Source organism: Macrobrachium nipponense, chromosome 1 (assembly GCF_015104395.2).
Source record: "Macrobrachium nipponense isolate FS-2020 chromosome 1, ASM1510439v2, whole genome shotgun sequence".
In the NCBI taxonomy this organism is placed as follows: Eukaryota; Metazoa; Arthropoda; class Malacostraca; order Decapoda; family Palaemonidae; genus Macrobrachium; species Macrobrachium nipponense.
Genome location: NC_087200.1, coordinates 133,139,266 through 133,161,741, shown reverse-complemented (window position 1 = coordinate 133,161,741; position 22,476 = coordinate 133,139,266). Strand labels below are relative to the sequence as shown.

The following is a 22,476-nucleotide window of genomic DNA, read 5'->3' as shown; positions in this document are numbered from 1 at the left end:
ACACCTGTCGGGTGACAGTTTCTCACTTTTGCACAGTAACAATCAGCAACCTTTAGAATTCCCTACCAGCTTCCCTTGTCCTTATAACCTCACTTTCTTTAAAGGGGGTACTTTTTTCGAGTAGAGATTACATATCGGCATTGAATTTCCCTGCCATTAGCCTTTTGCTGAAAATTATAGATCACGGTTGAAACTGATGAAGTATCGATCAGTTTTGGAAACATGATAAAGAAAACTGATTGATCAATGGATTACAGGAACAAGGACAGAGGAAAATAGACTTCAGAGGAACTTACCATGTCCTTTAACTGGATTTGTTTGCGTGTAAAAGGAAAAAGATATCAGGGTTATTAATGGAACAAAAATCCACGATAACTTATCTGAAATTACTATAGTAGATTCACATCAACCGTGCATATGATGTCTAGACCTGTCCCTTACGACTCCCCTGATTGGCTTTTGATAAGCCAATCACAGGCCTGGAAACTCTCGGTCTCTCGAGAGAGTTCGCAGAGGTAGGATGTGTGTTCCACCTCTCCTGTGGGATACTTTTGAAAGACGTATCCCTCAGGAGAGGTGGAATATACATCCTGTTTCCAGCCCTGTGATTGGCTTATCAACAGCCAATTAGGGGTGTCGTAAGGGACAGGCCTAGACATCAGATGCACGGTTGTTGTGAATCTACTATAGTTATAAGGAGAATGAATTATCACGTAATTTCTTAACGCTAACTCTTACATTATCATGAAATAATCAACCATTTCCTTTCGTTTACAATCCGTAACAACATTCAGTTCTCTATTAACAACTCTCTGTTAATAGAATTGATAAAAGATATGGAAAAAATACACCATAGTACGGGGTTATGAGACTTCAACCTCATCCTGGAAAAATTATTGTTTTCTCCTTTGTTTGTTAGTTCCTCGTTGGTCGAGTAGGTTACGTGCTCGCGTCCCGATTCGGTAGTCCGGGTTCGATTCCCCGCTCTGACAACGTGGAATCAGAGGAATTTATTTCTGGTGATTGGAAATAAATCTCTCGAAATAATGTTGTTCGGATCCCACAAGAAGCTGTAGGTCCCGTTGCTAGGATATACTTAACTTCCCCCTCTCTGTTGGGGGGAATATCATCGAAAGGCTTAAGGGATAATACGTACAGAACGCACTTATACTGGTAGTACAGAAGTAATATATAATATATATATATATATATATATATATATATATATAATACATATACATACATATTAACAGTTCTACAAAAAGGCTTTTTATCATTACTGGTACTTACCCATCATGAAAAACTAAATAAGACAATAAGAAATTTCTTGCATTCACAAAGAAGTTTAGACTTGAATAAATCTGTATGTAATATGAAAAACACTTTATGAACTTTCAAACTATTTGCTGACAAATTCATGTAATTTCTGTCTTACTTCAATGTAAATGATCTAATTAATTATATGAAGCCACGAGAGAATTATTATACAGATTTTATTGGGAAAATAGATAATTTTATTTTCATAAAAGCAGCCAAAGTGCCTTGGCTGTTTTAGTGCTAACAATCTCACTTACACAATTGTTCTGTGCGTTAATACAAATACTAACAGGATCTCATTGAAAGTGAATGGTGTCTAGCGGAGATATTTATTAAAAAAAAAGTTACAAGCTTTCCTGGAATAACAGTCCTCATTGTCAAGTATCCATCGCAACCTGACAATGAGGACTGCTATAGTTGATTCACATCAACCAGGCATTTGATGTCTAGGCCAGTCCCTTACGACGCTCCTGATTGACTGTTGATAAGCCAATCACAGGGATGGAAACTCTCAGTCTCTCGAGAGAGTTCACATAGGCAGGATGTATGTTCCACGCCTCCTGAAAAACATATATCTCAGGAGAGGCGGAACATAGATCCTACCCATGTGAACTCTCTAGAGAGGCTGAGAGTTTCCAGCCCTGGGACTGGCTTAACAACAGCCAATCAGGAGCGTCGTAAGGGACTGGCCTAGACATCAAATGCCCGGTTGATGTGAATCTACTGTAGTCCAGGAAAGCTTGTAACTTTTTGGAATAAATATATCCTCTAGACACCATCCTCTTTCAGTAAGGTAATATATATATATATATATATATATATATATATATATATATATATATATATATATATATATATATATATATATATATATATATATATATATATATATATATATATATATATATCTAATCAAAGAAGCCCTTAAAAACGCCAAAATATAGAAAGAAAGTACTATACTTCAGGGACTGCTGTCTCTCTCTTCTCAGGAGCCCATAAAAACGGCAAAAGATAGAAAGAAATTATTATATTTTGACGTTTTTATGGGCTCCTTTTATTAGGTGGAATTCTGTTGTAACAGAAAATATTTACCAGTCATATATATATATATATATATATATATATGTGTGTGTGTGTGTGTGTGTGTGTGTGTGTATATATGGATAATTAATATATCATATATCTATATAATTAAATATAATATATATGCATACACACACACACACACACACACACACACACACACACATATATATATATATATATATATATATATATATATATATATACTTCGATGATGAAGGCGGAATCCCAATATACAGACATCAAGAGCAGATGGAAAGGCTCTCGAACAATAGACATAGCTTATTGTGGCCGACGGCGTTTCGCAATAATCCATTGCATCTGCAAGGCTAAAAATACAAAAGTTTTTTTATCATCAAAAAAACTTCACTACATATATATATATACCTACATGGTGTATCACTATGCCGTAATCGGAAATAATGAGTGAAAAGCAACAATAATATATATGATACTGTATTTTTCCAAAATACAAAAAAGCAAAAAACAGGGAGCTTTGCACAGCGGTCCTCTTCAGCTGAAGAGGATCACTGTGCATACTGTCGAAAGCTTCTGTCTTTCAAGTTTTTTTTTGTATTTTGGAAATATATAGTATCGTATACATTATTGTGTCTTTTAACTCATTATATGCTTATACACAGATACACACACACACACACACACACACACACATATATATATATATATATATATATTAATAATATATATATATATATGTATATATACATACATTTGTTTGTGTATTTGTATGTACGCATGCTTGCAAAAAAAGTTCACGAAATGCCATATAAATTTCCAGCATGTGATTGCACAGGCAGACAGACAGACAGACGAGAAAGCGGTAATAAAGTCTCCAATTGTTAACAAGCTGGAGGTACCTCGAGTTATACATTGCGGTTTGAGCGAGAAACGAAACAGAATTGGAAATACCCAGAAAGACGATGAATTATTGCAGTCGATGAATGCCTTACTGGAATAGAAGCAAGAGTGATTTGTCAAGGAATTAGCGTGCTTCTCCCAGGGGAGGAATACGTTTCCCGATCCATATGTTAACACGTTGGAAATGAGAGCGATAATAGAGCTATATTATAAAGTAATCTCGATTGCGTTGGCGTCTGGTTGCAATCTGGAGTCAGGTCATCAAATATGGAAACCAAAGGCAGGAGACATTGTCTGCCATCAATAAACAGACAGCGAGCCTTAGAAGGATCGATGCAGGGCTACAGTGACTGATAAGTAGCAGTGCAAACTCAACAGTGCGCCATGTCATGGGGCAACTTGTGTTTAGTTGTTTTGTAGCTAATAATCTGGTTGGAAGTTTGTGAAACAACAAACTTGTGTGTCCCTTGGAATAAGTCCGCCTCGACCATATCACAGAGTTCTTGATTTGCTGTGTAACCAATAACTCATACTGAAGACGATGACTCAAACTAAAAACTAATGACTCACACTGAAGACAAGTGACTCATACTGAAAACGAATAACTCATACTGAAGACGATGACTCAAACTAAAAACTTATGGCTCGTACTGAAGACTATACTCTGTTTTTTTTCCATCTGTCCATCTGCCTGTGGTGGTCGCGCATGGTAACACTGCGTCCCGGGCTTTAAATAGTTACGCTTTGTGCAAGTTTTAGGTAAATAAAAGGATATCTGGATGTACATTTACAACTGAAAAGTGTTTTGATAATTTACTGTATGCGAATTACACCGTTAATATTCGAAATAGGATACTATTTAAAGCCCGGGACGCAGTGTTACCATGCGCAAACACCACAGGCAGATGGACAGATGGAAAAAACAGAGTATAGTGACTCATACTGAAAACGAATAACTCATACTAGAGACAAATTACTCCTACTGAAGACAATGGCTCAAACTAAAAACTATTGACTCACACTGAAGACGAGTAATTCACACTGAAAACGAAGAACTCATGCTGGAGGCGAATTACTCATACTGAAAACGATCAACCAAACTAAAAACTAATGAGTCATACAGAAAAAGAGTGACTCAGGCTTAAAATGAGTAACTCATACTGGAGACGAATTACTCATACTGAAGACGATGACCCAAACTGAAAAATAATGACTCGTACTGAAGATACTAAATGTTTGTGTAAAACTAATAATTGGAGGAGATTGCTGTGGAGCAATCACCCTCTTCCCTCCCCAGCCCATCTAAATCCACCCCTCCCTCCCCCCTCCCACCCCCTTCCAAAAAAAAGACAGATCATGCAACCAGAAGAAAGAGAGTAATTTTTTCTAAACAAATATCACATCAAAAGTGCATGAAAGTAAAACTGAACAAATACTCACTCCGCGCCGCGTTCTGGAACTTGCTCAGAATCTCGACGAAATCCGTCGTGTTTTTGTTGAACTGTTCGACGAGAGGTTTGTGTTTCACAGCAAAACTCTTGTAGATGGACGACAGTGTAAAGTGGCAGACAGAATGCCCAGCATCTGGGGCATTTTCTTCGTAGATGATGCCAAGGATTTTCCAGTCCCATTGCTTTACCACAGAGGAGAACAGCTTTCCAACCTGTAGGAGGATATACGCCAAATAAAAAAATAAAAATATGAAAGATGGCTGGTTAATTTTGATGAAGCTGGCTTGTGCTAGAACAGTCCTCACTTCAAGCATGAAACCAATAAGAGCGGTTAGGTATGACAGGGAGTAGGAGGCCTTGTGTGGACCCCTCTATTCTAGCCAACAAGCAAAGAATAAAAAGATCTTGAATACCATATATATATATATATATAGAATACATATAATATATATATATATATATATATGTATATATATATATATATATATATATAATAATATATATATATATTATAATATATATCTTGCAATTCCACAATGGTCCCGTGGGTGAAGTATATAAGAGATCCTCACGTGAGGATCTCTTATATATATGTTATATATATATATATATATATATATATTATATATATATTATTATATATATATATAATATTATAATAATAAGATGAAGTTAGCGCTCTATAAAAGAGATTAAAGTTCTGGAATGTTTCTTGGCTTAAATTATATATATATATATATATATATATATATATATATATATATATATATATATAAATTCAAGCCTGGACAATTCCAAACTTCTAACCTTTTGTATAGAGTATCATCCTCATCATAAATACCATTTTCCTAGGATTTGCGACGCCCTTTGTAAAACTAAAACTGAAGGTGACTATATACGTATGTGTAGGCATAAGAACCTCATCCACCACCTAAAATAACGTATTAATTATTATGGACAGCCTGCAGACTTCATCACCATAGAAAGTAATATCATCGACTATTTCTCTCCCATAATTAATAACAAAGCCATCCACTAAATGCGCTAGATTATCATAAAAACTTCGAATACCTATTTCTCTCTTGAAAATTATTTCTATAAATTGAATGAAAACGTAATTAAACGTAAATGGTCTTTCATATTATAACCTTTATAAATTACCATACATTGCAAAAAATGGATTTGCCGTTCCCATATCTATACTGAACGATATATGTGATGAATGACTGAATAACAATCATATACCCTGGTCGAACGCTGCATCCGAAGTGAAGAAAACCCGTCTAGACATCTAGTTCTTTCGTATAGTATCATTGATCTATAAGCTGGATCGTTTATTAATATGCAAAAAAATATGAGTAACAAACAGTGTGTTACCTCAGTATGAAATCCTTTTAGCCTGGTGAGTAGCGGATAGTCCTTTCTAATATCGAAAGCTGTCGGTCGTCCTCCTGGAGTCAGGACAGGTATATTCCACCTTCCCGAAAATCTGGCTACAGGAGCCAACACATAATCATCCACGGGACCCAGAAAGACATCTGAAAAAAAAGTAGAAATGTACATGTCAATGAGTCCATTGCATCGTCAAGCTTGCAAACATTTTACATCATAGCTAATGAATGTTGCAAAACTATTCGTAAAATTCAAATTTGTAATTTCAATGCTCATGAATCTTTAAAATCACAAGATCTCAAAAGCTTTTCTTGACTTCCTAGGCATACCGATTTCTCTTATGTGTTTGTCATCGCCATCAGAACTTTCACGACAGAGATGGGTGGGGAAAAGAGTCAATTTACTTTTTCAAGAAGAGGAAAGTTATTTCTCACTTTCGGCTTCTAGTTAAACCCGAAATGTTAGAAGATGCCTGAACGCTCTCGCCTTTTCCTAGGAAGCCCTAGGAACGATCGGTTAGTTCTGCTAATGTGAACAAGAGATTCACTTACCGTAAAGGCTGTAAATCCGTCAATAAAAAGCCAAAGACTACTACCCGATGACAGGTAACCAATAATGAATATCTAGACAGTGACGTCGTAGGTAGAAGGGCGAATCCAAAATAAAATAGAAAAAATTAATTTTCAAGAGAAAATCCGTAACTATGAAGATCAGCAAAAACTATTTTGAAACAAGCAAAAAAAATCATCAATCATTTTCTTAAGACTATTCTCCTTAGGGTGGACTGCCACTATCTTTGCGATTCTTACCTGAACTTGGGGTAATCAAAGAACTAACCAGCCTAGCCTCTATTCTACGCATGAAGACCTTTACAATACGCGCTCTAATCACTCTTCATCTACGCCAGAATCACAGTCACAGCATTCGCTCTCAAATCACATAAAATACGTATATTTTGCCTTATTTTCAAATACAGTTTTTGTTCATGGACGTAATTATGAATTTTCACTTGTTATTCCTGGTCACAGTATAGTGGTACACTATAGAAAACTAAATATCCTAGCTACTTTTTATTCATCAATAAGAAATAGCTATAATTTACCGTCAAGTAGTTCGTGGAACGACTTTCAAAGCCAATAAGAAAACATTGTTAAGAATACTAATGATAATGATATCCAAGACGTGACTCCCCTCTGGCTCGTACGAGCGAGGCGCTCCGATTCCCCTGTGGCCTTCACCAGGTGTCGCTAATTGTAAGAAGGAACCGCTGACCTTCCTTTCTTTCTGTCTTTAAATCTTCATCTGAAAACCCAAATGGACAGAGTCAACAGACTATAAACCTAAACCCAAGAAGGTTCCTAAGGATAATCAACCTACAGAGAGAGAGAGATAAGATATAGGAAAAGGTGATGGATAAATAGATATGAGGTCATAAAACCGATGCCCCAAAATTCTGCAGACGAGCTACAAACTATGATACTATATATGTATGGGAAAGAATTGTGAATCCTTCAAACCCATTTATGCTGGACACACCACATCACCAGACAAAGACGTATGCAGTGTCTTATTCCAACGTCGACTGAAAGTCAAGAATTAAGCAGCTGAATAGGACTAAGATCGTCCACAGTGGGTCCAGATTACATCAATTCATTGTGACAGAACCGTCCCCATTTTTATGCAAGATGCAATACTAACATAGCCATGTAATCCAGTCATAAACCACATTCAATACGTAGGCACTTATATTGACAGAGAGAGAGAGAGAGAGAGAGAGAGAGAGAGAGAGAGAGAGAGAGAGAGAGAGAGAGAGAGCCTGAAGAGAAATGGTTCACCAAACCGGCCCACCAGAGAACCATAGGAAGCTTCAACCACTAAAAAAAATACTAATAAATAAATAAAAAATGGATTTCCGTCTATTGTTTGTAAGAAATTGAAACGCAATAAACTTGTTAGATTGTAAGAGTAATGTTTGATTATTGAAATAATTCGGTCATTTTACCTGCAGCGTGTTTTTTCCAGTTGGTGTTAACTAGTAAAGGAAGGAAATCCTCGAGACAATATACGCTCAAATGAATTAACACTGGAACAGATTTAGTTATGTAATATATATAAAAGTATTATTTAGGTTTTATATATTATATAAAATCTATATATCATATATAGGTTTTATGCATATTATATAAAATCTGGAAACCTATAGCCTATGGCTATAGGTTTCCAGATTTTTATTTAATGTCTTGACCTGTAATCAATTTTTCAATTTCTATAAATTCATCTCCTGTTTTATTTACTATTTTTTTTTATTTCCGTCGTTCCGTATACCCACGGAATGTTCTGGGTATCCGAGTTTTTCTATTCCTCTCTTTTCACTCACACTTAGTGCATCAATTAGTAAAATAAAAAAGAAAAACTGAGATTGGCAACAACCTTCGACTTCTGTATCATCATTCATATCATCAATTTGTCCCTTCAACTTTTTCTGCTGCTGATACGGTTTTCAAAAGTTTAGGAATATCAGTGAAACACCAACGAAACAATGTACACACACATGGTATATATATATATATATATATATATATATATATATATATATATATATATATATATATATATATATAGATATATATATATATATATATATATATATATATATATATATGAATAATCTCTCTCTCTCTCTCTCTCTCTCTCTCTCTCTCTCTCTCTCTCTCTCTCTCTCTCTCTATATATATATATATATATATATATATATATATATATATATATTTTTATATATATATATATATATATATATATATATATATTATAAAGTAGCATACATTGGTAAGGTAGTCGACAAAAACTTCCATCAGGAAAAGATACAGCGACAAATTGATGATAATGATGATACAAATGTCGTAGGTCGTTACCGATCTCAGTTTTTCTTTTTATTTTACTAATTGATGCACTAAGTGTGAGTGGAAAGAGAGAAATAAAAAAAAAACTCGGATACCCAGAACATTGCCGTGGGTATACGGAACGACGGAAATTAAAAAAAAAATATATATAAATTAACTAGGGGATAAATTTATAGAAATTGATAAATTAATTACAGGTTTAAACATTAAATAAAAACCTGAAAACCTACAGCCTATGGCCTCATGGTGCACGCGACGAGAGAAACTTTCAAAAACAAAAATAAGAGAGAAAAAACCTTCCCCCTGGAAAAATTAGAAGAGAGGGAAAGAGAGAAGGAAACGCCATCAGGGCGGAAATAGTTGTCAGCCGTAACGTCTGACAACCTAATTAAGAGGCGAAGGACTTTCGAGGCACCTCTGAATACGGGAGAGGCAAAGTACGAAAGGAAGGAGTGGGGTGGGGTTGGTGTAGATAGGACCCGGTCAAAAAATGGTCCTATCACCAGAGCAGAAAAACCTGGCAATCACCCTGGGGGGGGGGGTTTAGTGGTAGGTGGGGGTGGGCTTGAGTTCGAAAGGAAAAGACTGCCTCCCTATCAACCAACAAAGTCAACTTGATAAAAGTATTACAGAGGATGTGCGTCTAGGGATTCCGTTGCGTCTTCGTATCCAAAAATAACTTGGAAACAATATGGCACAGGAGAAGCGGAGAGAGAGAGAGAGAGAGAGAGAGAGAGAGAGAGAGAGAGAGAGAGAGAGAGAGAGAGAGACTTTTCCAGGGGATGGAGTTACGTGATATCGACCTGCAGAGCTGCACAAAGAGACAAGGGGAAATATTGAGATCTCTCTCTCTCTCTCTCTTCTTCTTCTTCTTCTTTGCTTTAGTATGATATCTGGCTTCTTTTACTGGAGCCAATGCACTCCCCTGCAAAATCACATCAGAAATACAAATATTAGTCATGCTAACTTTTATTTGCTGAGGAGTATTAGTTTGTCAATATCGTCTGTGTCAGCAGTGAAGGTATGGGATGAATCATGAGTATCTAAATCACGCGAGGCTCGTTTCACATTCGTTCAAACAATATCTCTCTCTCTCTCTCTCTCTCTCTCCGTCGTTTCCCTTTTCCCTTTCTATTTAACATTTGTTATAGAATTAATCATCGTATCTAACGATCACCCTCTTCACATGAAGTAAAACTCATGCAACCAGTAATTACAAAGAGGAGAAACCGCGAAGTAATGAAAAGTAACAATTAGAAACATGATACCTGAGGGTTTATTGTTTAGGTAACTTTATTTACCTTCCGTTGTATATTCCGACTCCCTTTAACCGGTCAACCAAAGATCAATCTTGCATTTACTTGCTGTTGGAGATTCCAGTTCGTCTGCAGCTTTGTCGAGCTGTTGATTACAAATGGCTTCTCTACACATACACGCTTTTAAGATAATATATATATATATATATATATATATATATATATATATATATATATATAATATATAATATAATATATATATGCAGGAAGGTTGGGGCATCTGGAACGCCGTAGATTTAATATAAAAAAGGATGGAGAAAAGCCAGCGTAGCATCATACATGTATTTTCCAAATTTTCGAGACTTTGGGTCTCATCATCAGGGCTGTAAAATATACAAAATATACAAATTAAAAAAGGCTCAGTATTAATATTAATAAAAACGGAACAATATAAAAGTTAAATATAATAATTTAAAAATGAACTAGAAAAAAAAATATATATATAAAAATTAAAAAGTGAAGAATGCTTAAGTTAGTACCTATCTCTATGGAGTTAAAAAACTGAGTGACATTGTCTGGTTTGGAAAGGAGGACGTCAACTATGCTATATATAGAATTGTAGAAGAAGTCTGACCATTTAATGGGGGCACAAGCTATTTGATTGTTAACGACTCTAAAACAGAGAGAGAATAGTCATTGGGCGCTTGGGTGACAATGCGAAAATCCTTATATGAAAATGATGTTTTACATTTATTGCAATGTTCTCGTATGTTGGAAAATTCTTTCGTTTTCAAAGTACATCCCGTACGGTGACTGACTCCGAGATGAGAATCGATTCTGACTTTGAGCAATCTTTTGGTGGCTCCCACGTATTTCCCGATCTTACATTTCGGGCAAGTAAAGCAATATACCACCAAAGATCGCATCAAAGCCGGAAGTTTATCTTTGTGGGAGAACAAAGAACCCAGAGTTTTAGGATTTCTTGTTACTAACTTAAGATTCACAGCCGGAAAAGTTTTCTGATTGACTTTTTGTATTTGCACCTTAAATGCATTAGACTGAATGAATGGTATCGAGGCATATATTAGTAGTTTAGGCACGTTCGGTACAAGTTGACGTGGCTGAAATTTATCATTTAAAAAGTTATTGACATATTTCAAGAATAAGGCTGGAGGATACGAATTGTTGAAATATGTCTACTTGTACCGAACGTGCCTAAACTACTAATATATGCCTCGATACCATTCATTCAGTCTAATGCATTTAAGGTGCAAATACAAAAAGTCAATCAGAAAACTTTTCCGGCTGTGAATCTTAAGTTAGTAACAAGAAATCCTAAAACTCTGGGTCCTTTGTTCTCCCACAAAGATAAACTTCCGGCTTTGATGCGATCTTTGGTGGTATATTGCTTTACTTGCCCGAAATGTAAGATCGGGAAATACGTGGGAGCCACCAAAAGATTGCTCAAAGTCAGAATCGATTCTCATCTCGGAGTCAGTCACCGTACGGGATGTACTTTGAAAACGAAAGAATTTTCCAACATACGAGAACATTGCAATAAATGTAAAACATCATTTTCATATAAGGATTTTCGCATTGTCACCCAAGCGCCCAATGACTATTCTCTCTCTGTTTTAGAGTCGTTAACAATCAAACAGCTTGTGCCCCCATTAAATGGTCAGACTTCTTCTACAATTCTATATATAGCATAGTTGACGTCCTCCTTTCCAAACCAGACAATGTCACTCAGTTTTTTAACTCCATAGAGATAGGTACTAACTTAAGCATTCTTCACTTTTTAATTTTTATAAATATATTTTTTTTTCTAGTTCATTTTTAAATTATTATATTTAACTTTTATATTGTTCCGTTTTTATTAATATTAATACTGAGCCTTTTTTAATTTGTATATTTTGTATATTTTTTACAGCCCTGATGATGAGACCCAAAGTCTCGAAAATTTGGAAAATACATGTATGATGCTACGCTGGCTTTTCTCCATCCTCTCCTTTTATTATCATACTAATCATATACATATATTACTGTATACTGTATATGTCATACTGATACTATATATCAATTCAACGCTACAAATATCCTTTAATATCTAAATTCACTTTACCTCCCAAATGATATATTTTCATAGGTATGTACCGAAGGGGAATTTTTTAATTGATAATAATTTCGTCCCCCCATGGGATCGAACCACCGTCCAAGTGGACGGGGACGAAATCAGGACAGTCAGTGACGCTATCCACTTTGACGGTGGTTCGATCCCATGGGGGGACGAAATTATTATCAATTAAAAATTCCCTTCGGTACATATATGAAAATATATCATTTGGGAGGTAAAGTGAATTTAGATATTAAGGACATTTGTAGCTTGAATTGATATATAAATGGATCACGGTTCGATGTGATAATTATTCATATGTATATATATATATATAATTATATATATATATATATATATATATATATATATAGATTAGAGAGAAGAGAGTGACGAGAGAGAGAGAGAGAGAGAGAGAGAGTTATACCATATTTTCATCAATAGTAGATTCACATCAACCGTCCATCTGATGTCTATGCCAGTCCATTGCAGCGCTCCTGATTGCCTGTTCATAAACTAATCACAGGGCTTGAAATTTTCAGTCTCTCTCGAGAGTTCATATAGGCAGGATGTATGTTCCACCCTGAGGGATACGTCTTTCAAATATATCCCTTAGGTGAGGTGGAACATACATCCTGCCCATGTGAACTCTCTCGAGAGACTGAGAGTTTCCTGCCGTGTGACTGGTTATCAACAGCCAATCAAGAGCGTCGTAAGGGACTGGCCTAGACATCAGATGCACAGTTTATGTGAATATACTATGGTACTAACACCTGTTTATTTGTTTCTTTACATATTCATTTTTCTCCCTAAACCGATCTTTCTGACACCTGTACTACTCAAACGGAGTATGTTAACAGCTGCCACCTTTCATCTTTCATTCACTTTCAGTATTCACTCGTACATCCGACCAACCTTCTCAAAATTGCATCTAGCTCTTCCGTCCTCTCTGTGATACTGCATCATTTACCGAATCTTATTTGCACGCATATTTATAAATAGTCCTATATGGCTGAAGTTTCAATCGCGGTATTTCAAAACTGCATTTTCGCAAGGCTTTCTACATTCGCATTCATTCTTAGAACTCAAACATACAAAATAATCTATGAATCTCATTCCCTGTGTAACTACATGTTTTTCCTTTTCAGCCTCAATCATGCGCAAATCCACAATCCGCTAGGCACCTTAATTTTCAGCCTGTCCAGTTTCACGCTATGCACTTCCTTTCATCTTTGTCACCAGCTGCATTCAGCTTTACCCACGAGATGTTGAACAAATCAACCTATTTTCTCTTAAGTATTCCACGACCCTCTTGAGCCATTCCATCGCACCCTCTCCTATCAGCTTGGTTACAGTATTTGCTATAACTATTAGCTTTTTCTCAGTTTTACTTCTACTATAAAAAAAAAAGGTAGATTCACATCAACCGTGCATCTGATGTCTAGGCCAGTCCCTTACGACGCTCCTGATTGGCTGATGATCAGCCAATCATGGGGCTGGAAACTCACATAGGCAGGATGTAAGTTCCACCTCTCCTGAGGGATATGTTTTTCAAAAGTATCTCTCAGAAAAGAGACTGGGAGTTTCCAGCCCTGCGATTGGCTTATCAACAACCAATCAGGAGCGTCGTAAGGGACTTGACTAGACATCAGATGCACGGTTGATGTGAATCTACTATAGCTTACTTGTGTTATTCTTTAGTACATTTACGCACATTTAAAATATCTGGTCTTCTCACAATTGTAGTGTATGCAGCTGCAACCGAGGTAATATTTACACCAAGGGGTGTATCGAAACTGCTGTCGTTTATTTCTAGGAATCCTGAGGACACAAAAGTATGAAACACACTTAGGAGCTTCATACTTGATTTTACAATTGCTGGATGAAAGTGGTATCCATTTCTTTCCCTAAGTCCTTTCCCATAAGGAAGACCTAGGATGAACACATACACGGAAAAATACATAGCATCTCAAATATTATCTAAGAGAGGAATATTTGCATCGCCCAAAACAAAAAAACATTAAAGAGTAACCTCTGTCCTACGTGATTGGGTCCAAGTGTACACTAGAGCAAGACAATGATCAGGCATCCGATGACCTTTCGGCAATTAGAAAAAAATAAAAATTTATACAATGGGTAAGGTGACGATCAATTTTTATAAATTTTTTATAAAGGAAATATTTTTCATGCATGGTATAAAGCAAACTGAAAAATGGGAGATGGTGGCTGTCGTTGAATTATTAACCTAACGAAACATACGTGCAAGGAAGGGAACAGTGTCGACAGAGTTCTATATATTTCCTTTATAAAAAAATGGATAAAAATTAAAACTGTGTCCATGATCGTCCCTTTTCCTCTTGTATAAAATTTCATTTTTTTAATTGCCGAAAGGCCATCGGATGCCTGATCATTGTCTTGCTCTTGTGTACACTTGTATTAAGGAAACTGAAAAACGGAGGTAACAATTGTTGAATTAACCTTCGGGTAGCGAAACATGGGCCACAACTCACCTGCCTGTTTTTTGAAGTAGAGGTCAACAGCTGCCAAAGGGCCATCGGTCGACGAGCTCTTCGAATCCTTGTACCTGACCTTAATGGTGTAATTAGCCAGGGGTCCTCGAAGTCCCGTCTCCCTCACGTGGCGAACTGCGAGCTCCACCACAGGGAGGACCTTTACCATCGAGTACTGGTGAGAGGCATTGCATGGCACAATCACTGCCACGTCGATGACGTAATCATTTTCGTAGTCTCTCATTTTGTGTTGTACTTTGTTCGATTTCCCTTCGCACGTTTCGTAAGGTGCCAGCATCGTGTGGGTTTTGTTCGAAAAATAAGGATAATGATCGAAGGACTCTGTCCTCCCCCAGTCTCCATCAAAGCCGATGTAGTCGTCATTTTCTGCGATCTCAAATGGCGAATCCTGCTCGCCATCTTCACTCGTATTTCCCCTCGGCAGAATTTCATCGTCTTCTAAAACGTCTTCGTAAGCATAGTGCATATCATCTTTGTAGTTTGTGTGCAAAATTAAAGTATTTTCAGGTACAACCGGTTGCATCAAATTGGCCACAGAATCGCTCAAGTCTCCATCATCGTGGCTGTCAAACAGATCTCCTTGAGATCTTTTCTGGAGCCTTTTCAACAAAGCCGAGCGCTTGTATATGTAAGGAGACCAATCCTCCTCGAGCCAGAAGTGTTCACTGATGTCCATCACACCTTTATCTTTCGTAAAGTCGAAGTCTTTCGTTTCTGTTTGCAGATACGCTACCGAGGTAGCAGTGAGGACGAAGAGTGCCATAACACTCATTTGATCGGCCATGCTCGTACTTTTTCAACCTTTTTTCTTATGTTAATTATTCCATTCTATTGATAATCAGCAACTCCATTTTCTGAATGAGCTTAGTTCTATATATCTGTCATAAGTCTATAAAGCAGACACAGGCACTTGCTCATATCTCTTATGAAGAAATTTGACTGCATAAACTCCATTCTTTTAAGAGTTAGTTTTAGTCCACTGAGAATTAAAACTGACTTTATTGCAAGATTTTTAAGAGAATATAAAAAGGGAACTGCAAGGGATACATTCACTAGTTGAAATCGACTTTAATTCATTCTTCAAGTCAGGCTGTAGATGGATGATTGCAAGATGTATCTGAAACAAAAGAGAAAATTCTATTGAGGAATAATATTTTGATGTCGAAACAATTAATTTGCTGGTATGACACTATTAATTAATGGTATTCAATACTAAAATTGTTTTTCTTGTATCAAATGATTATAAAGAAGTTACTTTTCATGCACTGATATATTGAAGCATGCTCTTAATAAAGGTTAAAATAAATATCATAAAGTTACTTTACATTTATTGATAATTGTTTTTAGCATATTTTTGGGAAAGGTTTTACTTTGATCATCTTGTGTCCTTTCGTGATCTTTTCCAGCCCCAAATCCTTTAAGAACTAAATTTATTACTTTCCTCGCCAGAGCCTCCATTTTCCAGCATTTCCGGTTCATTGGTTTAGGGGCCTTTGGGTTACCTGGCCAAGCACCTTTGCATTTAAGAAAATGAAATGAAAACCAAAAACTTTGAACCATTTTCCAAAAAGAGCCCTCGGCTGACCAAACCCTTTTCCGCGCGATCTGTTATAATCTCCTTATATTTTTGTTTTTTGACATATACGTAGATTCTCTCTGGGTCCATATAATTTGTATCAGCGTGTATGTTCGTTATATATATATATATATATATATATATAATATATATATATATATATATATATATATATATATATATATATATATATATATATATATATATATATATATATATATATATATATATATATATATATATATATATATATATATATATATAATATATACGAACATACACGCTGATACAAATTACATGGACCCAGAGAGAATCTACGTATTATGTCAAAAAACAAAAATATAAGGAGATTATAACAGATCGCGCGGAAAAGGGTTTGTTTTATAATACAGGTGTGTTTCTCACTCATTTCGCCCCCCCCCCCCCCCCCACCCCCCCCCCCCCCCCGCGCCCCACCCACAGCCCTCTCTCTAAATTACGCACACACATATACACTCATGCAGGAAAACCATGAAACCATCAGTAGATAAATGGGAACACTAATAGCCGATAACATTTTGTAATATTAACTTTTGGAATACAAAGGAAATAAATCCAATTAAGCAGCATTCTCAGAGGCTACCTAGAGTAACAATGTGTGTGTCGTTTCTTGGTCAAGGGCTGATTCTCGTGATCCTTTACAACTGAAAGTTTCCTCCTATACAGTTTGTTTATATATATATATATATATTATATATATATATATATTATATATACCTATATATATATATGAATAACTTGATCACGAAGTATATAAAACGTGATGCTATGTATAAATAAAGGGTTTTTTTGCTACGAAGGGAAAAATGCTATCTCGCTTTTTCATTTTTTCCTTCGTGGCAAAAAACCTTTATATATATATATATATATATATATATATATATATAAATATATATATATATATATATATATATATATATATATATATATATATATATGTTTTTTGACATATATAATATAGATTCATCTCTGGGAGTTCCATATAATTTGTATCAGCGTGTATGTTCATTATATATATATATATGTATATATATATATATATATGATATATATATATATATATATATATATATATATATATATATATATATATATATATATAATATATATATATATATATATATATATATATATAACGAACATACACGCTGATACAAATTTATATGGACCCCGAGAGAATCTATATATATGTCAAAAAACATATATATATATATATATATATATATATATATATATATATATATATATATATATATATATATATAAAGGTTTTTTTGCCACGAAGGAAAAAAATGAAAAAGCGAGATAGCATTTTCCCTTCGTAGCAAAAAAACCCTTTATTTATACATAGCATCACGTTTTATATACTTCGTGATCAAGTTATTCATATATATATATATATATATATATATATATATATATATATATATATATATATATATATATATATATATATATATATAACAAACTGTATAGGAGGAAACTTTCGGTTGTAAAGGATCACGAGAATCAGCCCTTGACCAAGAAACGACACACACATTGTTACTCTAGGTAGCCTCTGAGAATGCTGCTTAAATTGGATTTATTTCCTTTGTATTCCAAAGTTAATATTACAATATGTTATCGGCTATTAGTGTTCCCATTTATCTACTGATGGTTTCATGGTTTTCCTGCATGAGTGTATATGTGTGTGCGTAATTTAGAGAGAGGGCTGTGGGTGGGGCGCGGGGGCGAAAATGAGTGAGAAACACACCTGTATTATAACAGATGAAAGAAAAACTAGACAGAGTGCAGATATAGAAGCGAGTGTTTCAAAAATGGGTATGTGTCTGGCTTAATGAACTCTCATTGAAAATATGCAGGGAGGGCCAGAACTTTAAAAGAAATAATAAAAATAATATATAAGCAGATAATCCGGCTTACAGGAACTTGAGATGTAGCGTTATGAAACATTATTAGTTAGCTTTATCTCCCTGATTGATTAAAGATTTACCTCTGGATAAGTGAACTTTAAAAGGATAATCTAAAACTCCCGATAATTATGCAGTCTCCGGTGTGAAGTGGAACATGGTGCAGAATGTTTTTTCAAGTTGATAATCTTTTTAACAGGTTTAGGGAATTTCTATACTGCTTTTGGTACGAATAGAGGCATTCATTGACTTTATATATATATATATATTATATATATATATATATATATATATAAATATTTTATATATATATATATTATATAATATATATAATATATATATATATATATATATATAAATATTTATATATATTGTTTAATAATACATATATATATATATATATATATATATATATATATATAATATATATATGTATACTATATATATATATATATATATATATATATATATATGTTAAGAAAAAAATATATGTATATATATATATATATATTATTTTATATATCTATATATATATATATATATATATATATACTATACATACATATATACATATATATATATATATATTATATATATATATATATATATATATATATTACGTATATACACACACACACATATATATATATATTATAGATATATATATATAATATATATATATATATATATATATATATATATATACATATATATTTTTTTTTCTTAACAAGAGTTGAATTTGAGAATAACCCTCTGCCTTCAAGAGGAGGTGTGAAATTGCATCCCAGTCGCCCGGAGGTACAAGCACGGGTTCAGGTTCAGATTAATGAGGAGGTCTTCCTTCTGCATTTGCACCTCCTGGCCTCCTAAATCCTCCTTCCTGAGCTCCGGTAATTTCTCGTCTCTTGTCTTTTAAAGTCTGCGTATTTTTCTTTCGTTTTTTCTTATCTTTCTGCTTCCAGAAGGAAGAAGTTTCGTACTCTTTTCTTCTTTGTTTCTCCCGTTTTCTTTTGTACACAGCATTTTCAACCACAGTGTTCTTTTTTCTGTTTAGAAAGCAGTGACAAGTGTGTACCTACCTGATGCTGGCCTAAAGTATGCTTTCACGGAAAGATCTCCTCCACGCCAACACGAATGTTCATCACACACATGACACACGCATGCACACACACACGTATATGTACATATATATATATATATATATATATATATATATATATATATGCGTGTGTATACATATACAGTGCATATACATAGATGTAAGGGTTACGTGTTATACTAATCGAAGAAGGAATGATAAAACTTTGTGTTTACGTATGTATGTTATAGGTAGTTATTTGTACACTTATGCGCATTTGGTTGCATGCATATTGACGTACATGAATGTATGTACTATAACTGAATTCAAAGATATGGAATGTGATGAATGTAGAAATCAAGGCAACAACCACAAAAGGTAAGGTGAAACATGGAGTGGTTGCTAGATCTTTCGACTTACTGTCCTTTACCCACCAGACTGACAGAAATATCAAAATTAGTTTACAAAGAATCTCTTATAATTGACAGATGGGGATTATGAAGGAACCTGATGTACCTGGAATCCAAGACAGTTAAAGAATTAGTGGATTTACCAAGACGAGAGTAAAGTATTTCAGAGGTTTTACAAAAGATTAGCCAACAGCTCGAAAGCAGGGAAGAGTCAATTAAAAGATTATACAGAGAAAGAGACAGACCATCAAAAAGGACTATGAAAGAATAAGCTGATTACACGTTTATAAAAGTACGACTCAATTTATTCCCCTTTTGGTAAGTAATAAGAATTTTATGCAAAGCGAATATTTAAAAATATATATACATTAAACATATGCATACATAGAAAATATATATAAGGTAATTAATTAGTAATTAAGTCAGTGATTTTATCTTTAAGGTCATTCTTGAACATTTTACTAATACAGGGGTCCAAATATTACTTGCCAGGGCTAACGTTAAAATTACAGCTGGAAGTAAGCTGCATTATTGCAGATTCTAAAAGATTTCATGAAGAGAAACCTCTTGATCTGGCTATCACTGAACTTCCTGTCCAATTTATCCTGTGAGAGTTTTCTCTTAAACGAATGAATGTTGCATTGGATGTTTGCCACCGCCACAATACCAAAATATCCGCATTTTCCTCCATGTTTTACTGATTGTCAGTCCACAGTTTTGGTTCAAGAAATCGAATACATAAGAAAAATAGGGAAAGATTTAAGTTATCCTTCACAAATACTAGATAGTTGCTATCATAAAGCCCACAAAAAGTTTTATAGTGATAGTAGCACGGAGAAAGAATCCCCTGAGAACCAGTAGCGCCCGCAGAAATTTGATCATAGCGGGGGCCACTCTCCCCCCAAATTGATGGAGACCCAGCCCCACCTAGGTAAGTTGTACCACTAAACGACAGATTTAAAAATACTGCTTTATTTTCAGATATTATCACAGATAGAGAAACATTAATTCTGTTATAAAAAATACCAATATTATTAGCGAATGATTCAAAATCAAAATGGTTGGTATATGAATTAGATCTTCCTTCGAAATTTTATAAATCCTGTAGTGCCTTTGATTAATCTTAGAATATCGTGAAAGACAAACTATCTAAGTATAATGTAAAGTCAAGTCGCCTCTTGACCTTTCTAGAAAATATATCGGTAACAGAAGAAATAATATCCCCATGATTTTCTGATAAGGCACGGTAAATATAAGATTTGCCAAGACCATTCGATCGATCTTGTCCCATTGCTACTCTTCTATAACTCTTTACGAGATTGAAGGTAGATAAGCTCCCCTCGACAGATACAGAAGAAACAGGCAAAAATGCATATATTTGTAACAGCCTTCCAGTTACTGGATCATTTTCAAAACACATATTCAGCCGTATCCCACTTTCCTCTCCAAATGTGAGTTCAACTTCATATTCCTGAGCATTGGTTATATGGTCAAGTATATATCTTTTATACATATTCAGTGCAGAAACCAAGTCCTGGAATGTGGTGCGACTGAAATAACTTGGCATCAATGAACACAATGACCTAGCAACACTGTGATCATTAGCAAATCTATCATGAAACTGAACAATGGCGAAATACGAAAATGGGAAATTTTTTTTTTTTTTTATAATAATCCTGTACAGTGCTATAGGGAAGGCGGGTGTTGGATCTGTATAGCTGTCTGATAGCTACTCTGGGCATTTTAACATAAGTATGTAAGGTACTGGATATTTCTGTGGTAGATTCAAAACATTTTTGGAAACCTCTATCATTGGTCGCATTTCTGTAACATTCTGCTCTGTAACTTTGATCTGAGTTGAGCGCTCAAGCACATCATTTTGTCTTGGTTGCAATTGTTGAGAGAAGGGTGTAGTGTCAGTAAGAAATGCTTCTAATATGCAAATAGATACAACAAATTCAGACTCTAATTCCTTGAGCAAATTTCTAGCATTATTTGGTGATTTCCAAGTGGCTATTTCCTCAAGTGCTTTAACAATGCATGGCAAAAATTTTTTTATATTATGTTGCCATCATGTCTTTCCACCCATCTCCTATCACTGAATTGCTTAAATATCACTTACCTTGTTTGTTCACTAGCGGCATCTTTCTTAACAAACTCTTCTAAAACATTTGTTCGTTGTGGAGAGACATGAGAAGGAAAAGTTAACAACCTCTGATACTTCACTCCAACAGTCTCGAATCTCGGCTACCTGACTTGACTTGGAAATGACCAAATTTAAAGAATGCGCAGCGATGAACATAAACTGCTGCAGGGCTTTGCTTCTTGACGATGGCTCCACAACACCCCATCTACTCTCTCTCACTTCCTCTCCCTCTCATTTTCTCTCTGTCAACCCCCTTCTCAAACTCCACCATCTTTGATGTCATTGATGTTTACCCTATAGTATTCTTTTCCAAATGATAAGTCATATGCAGAAATTATGTATGATAAATTTTTAAAGTAGCTAAGTCTACGGGCATAACCCGCCCCGTTTCACTG

At 34.8% G+C, this 22,476-nt stretch overlaps 1 protein-coding gene across 2 annotated transcripts in view; it reads right to left on the bottom strand.

Annotated features, from left to right (window-relative positions):
• The window catches only part of LOC135219650 (atrial natriuretic peptide receptor 1-like), a 145,622-nt gene that overhangs the window by 29,146 nt on the left and 94,000 nt on the right, over window positions 1-22,476 (bottom strand). For both annotated transcript variants that reach the window (XR_010315479.1, XM_064256583.1), the window contains exons 2-4: window positions 14,902-16,039; window positions 6,108-6,268; window positions 4,720-4,942 (exon numbers count right to left, since the gene is read on the bottom strand). Coding sequence is in view for 1 of the 2 variants with exons in the window: in XM_064256583.1 (XP_064112653.1) it covers window positions 4,720-4,942; window positions 6,108-6,268; window positions 14,902-15,706 (1,189 nt within the window). In the remaining variant the exon portion in view is untranslated. The remainder of the gene's footprint in view (window positions 1-4,719; window positions 4,943-6,107; window positions 6,269-14,901; window positions 16,040-22,476) is intronic.